We start from the raw sequence: 6,221 nt of genomic DNA on the forward strand, positions 1-6,221 counted from the left end.
CAGCAGATTAGCAGCCTCTTGGCTGGAAAGGTATGCAGGTGCCTGTGTGTGTATGTGTGTGAGTGTGTGTGTGCACGTGTGTAATGTATGTGCATGTGTGTCAGTGTTCATTTTGTTATTTAAGTCTAGTTTTAGTCACAGTCATTTAAGTCCTATTTTAGTCAGTCATTTAAGTCTAGTTTTAATCACAGTAATTTAAGTCTAGTTTTAATCACAGTCATTTAAGTCTAGTTTTAGTCACAGTCATTTAAGTCCAGTTTTAGTCAGTCATTTAAGTCTAGTTTTAGTCACAGTCATTTAAGTCTAGTTTTAGTCACAGTCATTTAAGTCTAGTTTTAGTCAGTCATTTAAGTCTAGTTTTAGTCACAGTCATTTAAGTCTAGTTTTAGTCACAGTCATTTAAGTCTAGTTTTAGACACAGTCATTGGGCAGCAGGGTAGCCTAGTGGTTAGAGCGTTGGGCCAGTAACCGAAAGGTTGCAAGTTTGAATCCCCGAGCTGACAAGGTAAAAATCTGTTGTTCTGCCCCTTAACAAGGCAGTTAACCCACTGTTCCATGGTAGGCCATCATTATAAATAAGTATTTGTTCTTAACTGACTTGCCTAGTAAAATAAATAAAAATGTAAGTATAGTTTTAGTCACAGTCATTTAAGTCCTATTTTAGTCATTGTAGTTTTCTTTTGTTTTATTAAATAGTTCATACACACCTCTAACTTACCTTACATCATGTACATAATATATTCCATTCCCTTAGTCACACCATTTCAGTCACATAATATATTCCCTTCCCTTAGTCACACCATTTCAGTCACATAATATATTCCATTCCTGTAGTCACACCATTTCAGTCACATAATATATTCCCTTAGTCACACCGTTTCAGTCACATAATATATTCCCTTAGTCACACCATTTCAGTCACATAATATATTCCATTCCTGTAGTCACACCATTTCAGTCACATAATAGATTCCCTTAGTCACACCATTTCAGTCACATAATATATTCCATTCCCTTAGTCACACCATTTCAGTCACATAATATATTCCCTTCCCTTAGTCACACCATTTCAGTCACATAATATATTCCATTCCCTTAGTCACACCATTTCAGTCACATAATATATTCCATTCCCTTAGTCACACCATTTCAGTCACATAATATATTCCATTCCCTTAGTCACACCATTTCAGTCACATAATATATTCCATTCCCTTAGTCACACCATTTCAGTCACATAATATATTCCATTCCCTTAGTCACACCATTTCAGTCACATAATATATTCCATTCCCTTAGTCACACCATTTCAGTCACATAATATATTCCATTCCCTTAGTCACACCATTTCAGTCACATAATATATTCCATTCCCTTAGTCACACCATTTCAGTCACATAATATATTCCATTCCCTTAGTCACACCATTTCAGTCACATAATAGATTCCCTTCCCTTAGTCACACCATTTCAGTCACATAATATATTCCATTCCCTTAGTCACACCATTTCAGTCACATAATAGATTCCCTTAGTCACACCATTTCAGTCACATAATATATTCCATTCCTGTAGTCACACCATTTTAGTCACATAATAGTCAGTGCATTCTTTTCTATTAAATAATGGAATATTCTGGCTACTGTACACATTCAGATAGCCATGTCCAACTAGGCTTACTATCCCCTCATATACTGGCAACATTGATATTGTGGCATATTGTAACCAATGCTAGCCTTAGTCTACCATATAGGCCTATCATAAAGTCTTGGCTACAGGTTAAACAATTTACTGCTCTGACTTCCTCCCCATCATAACCGTCAAGGTCATAAATAACTGTTGTTTCCCTGAAAAGGGGCGAATTGGAGCTTTCCAGAAATGCCAGAAGTATTACTGTACTCCTAGTAGTCAACAAATAGCATTAGTGGACCGCAACCCAGATGAATGAATAACAGTGCATGCCAGAAAATAGAGCTTCTGATGAGATCAAAGCAAAAATAGATGAAATTAAGGATCTTTATTTGAGACAGTTTGCTACAGCAGAAAGATAATCCTGCAGCAACAGGAAAAATGAAATATTATGTGGATTATAATCATTTTTTGTAGGGGTTGATACATTTTTCATTAGGGCAAATGAAGTCTGACATTTTAAAGTGAAAATTACAAACTTTAGAAGCATTTTTGTAATATTTTTTTTTACTTTGAATACACTACAAGTTTCCAGTTCCTACTGTGCAGGAAAATTCTCAGCAACAAAAGGAGTGATCAAATGAAGATCCTACATCTTTAAACAGTATTGTTTCCTAGCTGGCTTCGCATCAGTTGAAAAGACTGACGAGTGACTGAAGAGACCGCCTGGGAGCTGTGTGGGAGAGCAGATCAGCTCAACTGAAAGATGACAATTCTGCCAATGAGAGGATTGCATAAAATAGTCCGCAGAATCTTCATGTCAAATTAAATGTCCATCAGTCTCACATGGAATTCTCGTTTCGTCACACTTTCGTAGACTAAAATTAAAAGTAATTTGTAATAGTAATGTTTTTTTTTTTCAGGGCATCTCGTCTCGTTATCCTCATGGTTTTAGTCAGGAAAAGCAGGTCGTTGACTAGTGTTTTTCATCATATTTATTGTTGTGTGTTTACCTGTGTAGTGGTCCCCTAGGTGTGATGGTTTCAGGAAGGTAGTCCACCAGCGGCGCCCAGCAACCTCCGTTAACTGGCATGGGCAACGGCTGCGGCCGATTGGTCTCCAACACGCTCATCAGCCAACCAGCATACGGCGGGAGAGGGTCATCTGGGGGAATAGACCAATCAGGAGACAGTGTTATGTTGACAGTGTTATGTTCTAACAATTAGGGCCAGGAGCTTTTTTTGATCAGACCTGGGTTTAGACAAACACACACACAAAACACAACACACACATAATGATAATCTGATCTGGGTTTAGAATGATAATCAGATCTGGGTTTAGAATGATAATCAGATCTGGGTTTAGAATGATAATCAGATCTGGGTTTAGAATGATAATCAGATCTGGGTTTAGAATGATAATCAGATCTGGGTTTAGAATGATATTCATATCCGGGTTTAGAATGATAATCAGATCTGGGTTTAGAATGATAATCAGATCTGGGTTTAGAATGATAATCAGATCTGGGTTTAGATTGATAATCAGATCTGGGTTTAGAATGATAATCAGATCTGGGTTTAGAATGATAATCAGATCTGGGTTTAGAATGATAATCAGACCTGGGTTTAGAATGATAATCAGATCTGGGTTTAGAATGATAATCAGATCTGGGTTTAGAATGATAATCAGATCTGGGTTTAGATTGATAATCAGATCTGGGTTTAGAATGATAATCAGATCTGGGTTTAGAATGATAATCAGATCTGGGTTTAGAATGATAATCAGACCTGGGTTTAGAATGATAATCAGATCTGGGTTTAGATTGATAATCAGATCTGGGTTTAGAATGATAATCAGATCTGGGTTTAGAATGATAATCAGACCTGGGTTTAGAATGATAATCAGATCTGGGTTTAGAATGATAATCAGATCTGGGTTTAGAATGATAATCAGATCTGGGTTTAGAATGATAATCAGATCTGGGTTTAGAATGATAATCAGATCTGGGTTTAGAATGATAATCAGACCTGGGTTTAGAATGATAATCAGATCTGGGTTTAGAATGATAATCAGATCTGGGTTTAGAATGATAATCAGATCTGGGTTTAGAATGATAATCAGATTGGGGTTTAGAATGATAATCAGATCTGGGTTTAGAATGATAATCGGATCTGGGTTTAGAATATTATTAGAAATCTTTAAGATAAATGGATTGTTTGCATTAGCTTTCCTGGAGAGCCAGGTGGGCGGGGTTTTCCATTTGCACCATGCAAGTTTTTTATTAAAATCTGTAAGCGCTGTTAGAAAATAAAACCTGAACCATAAGGGAAACCCTAAAGACTGATGAAAGAAGAGCCACCGTGTGACAGCATGGTGACAAACCACCACAGAACGACCTCATGAATGTGCGGTATGCGATTAGTCAATCAGACATCGCAGAACACACAAACACACACACACATTTTTGAGAGCGACATAGACACACACTCTTGAGTGGGAGACATATACTCTTGATCGCGAGACAGACAAAAAGGCAGACGCACACACACACACACACACACACACACGCACACACTGGCCTGGATTCCTCCCAAAGCATGCAGGCTAAACACAGACAGAATGCCTTCACTGATGACAGGCTGACACTGTGGTTGGTACGGCTGATATCCAGACAGAATCTCTGTGCTGGTGTCTGATATGTCTGTAAGGGAAAGTGATACTGTAGAACATCGTCTGTATCCTGCCTGTATCTTGTCTGTATCCTGTCCATATCATGTTTGTGTTAGAAGATGTGGGGAAAGTAGGAGCAAATCTCTCTCGAATGTGACAATCTATTCACCTTTTATATTTTGCTGTAGATTGAAGGAGAGGGGGAAACAGATAAGGGAGGAAAGGAAGTGCCTGCCTGCACTTAGAAGTGAACCTCGCTCTCCTGCATTGGAACATGTGGTCAGAGTAGGCAGTGTAGGCTGCTCAGCCAAACTCCAGCACCAGATGTAGAATCTTCATTTGATCACCCTGTTAGCAGGATAACTTTCCCACAATGCAGGAAATCTAAAAAGTGTAGGTTATTTAAGGTTTGAAAAGGCTTCTGAAGTTTGCAATTTCCACATAGAAATTTTGGACTTAATTTTCCCTAATGAAAAATGTATCAACTCCTACAAAAATGTCCATTAATTATAATCCACATAATAATTCTAATTTCCTGTTGCTGCAGGATTATTTTCCTGCTGTAGCAAACTGGCTCAAATTAAGATCCTACATCTGTCACAAAGCATGTCTATCTTTTAGTTGTAAATCTCCTTTCGGTCTCTCTCTCTCTTTCTCTCGCTGTGTGTGTGTGTGTGTGTGTGTGTGTGTGTGTGTGTGTGTAAATCTCCTGTCAGTTTGTCAAAGACGCTACGGAATTAGTGATAATTACAACAACAGACTACTAACGAGGTTGAAGTGACTAACACTATGAGGACATTGTGGAGAGGAATGCAGGGCCCAAGGCCCTTTCCCATAGGGATGTGTGTGTTTACAGACTGCAGAGGAATCTGCAGTGAGGTTCCGCGCCCTCACGGAAAATCAATTAGCAGAATAAAAAAAATCCCCATAAAAATCTGTCAGTTTAAGGTTCTACTCACTCTTCTCGTCGTCATAGGAACCGCCAGAGCTGTTACTGTAGCGAGACTCCAGTCTGTTGTGAGCCTTGGCCCTGAGAACACACACACGGTGAGGGTAGGCTTTAACTTTAAAGTGTCATCACATTGATTTCTGAATAATAAACTTATTTGAAATGATTGTATAAAATATCTACCCAAAAGGTGCTGTGATGGGGACCCACCTCTCCTCGTTCTCTCTGGCCAGCTTGGACTCCTCTGTCTCTGGGAAGTTCTCCTGTCCTGCCACTACTGTGTTACTGCTGGACGTAGTGCCTGGACAACACACAACAACATAAATACATAAACAACAACAACATAAATACATAAACAACAACAACATAAATGCATAAACAACAACAACATTACAATAAATACAACAACAGTACACGCGGATGTTCTCCTGTCCTGCCTGAACAACAAACAACAACATAAATATATAAACAACAACATAAATACATAAACAACAACAACAACATAAATATATAAACAACAACATAAATACATAAACAACAACAACAACATGAATACATAAACAACAACAACAACATAAATACATAAACAACAACATAAATACATAAACAACAACAACAACATAAATATATAAACAACAACATAAATACATAAACAACAACAACAACATAAATACATAAACAACAACAACAACATAAATATATAAACAACAACAAAATACATAAACAACAACAACAACATAAATATATAAACAACAACATAAATACATAAACAACAACAACAACATAAATACATAAACAACAACAACAACATAAATATATAAACAACAACATAAATACATAAACAACAACAACATAAATACACAAACAACAACATAAATATATAAACAACAACATAAATACATAAACAACAACAACAACATAAATATATAAACAACAACATAAATACATAAACAACAACAACAACATGAATACAT

At 37.1% G+C, this 6,221-nt stretch overlaps 1 protein-coding gene across 1 annotated transcript in view; it reads right to left on the reverse strand.

Annotated features, from left to right (window-relative positions):
* The window catches only part of LOC115204625 (protein furry homolog), a gene marked incomplete at its 5' end in the record, with an annotated part of 87,158 nt that overhangs the window by 61,544 nt on the left and 19,393 nt on the right, over positions 1-6,221 (reverse strand). Inside the window, 3 exon segments of the mRNA XM_029770296.1 lie at positions 2,642-2,792; positions 5,258-5,328; positions 5,431-5,548. Coding sequence (XP_029626156.1) covers positions 2,642-2,792; positions 5,258-5,328; positions 5,431-5,548 — 340 coding nt within the window.

This window comes from Salmo trutta, chromosome 12 (genome assembly GCF_901001165.1).
Source record: "Salmo trutta chromosome 12, fSalTru1.1, whole genome shotgun sequence".
NCBI lineage: Eukaryota > Metazoa > Chordata > Actinopteri > Salmoniformes > Salmonidae > Salmo > Salmo trutta.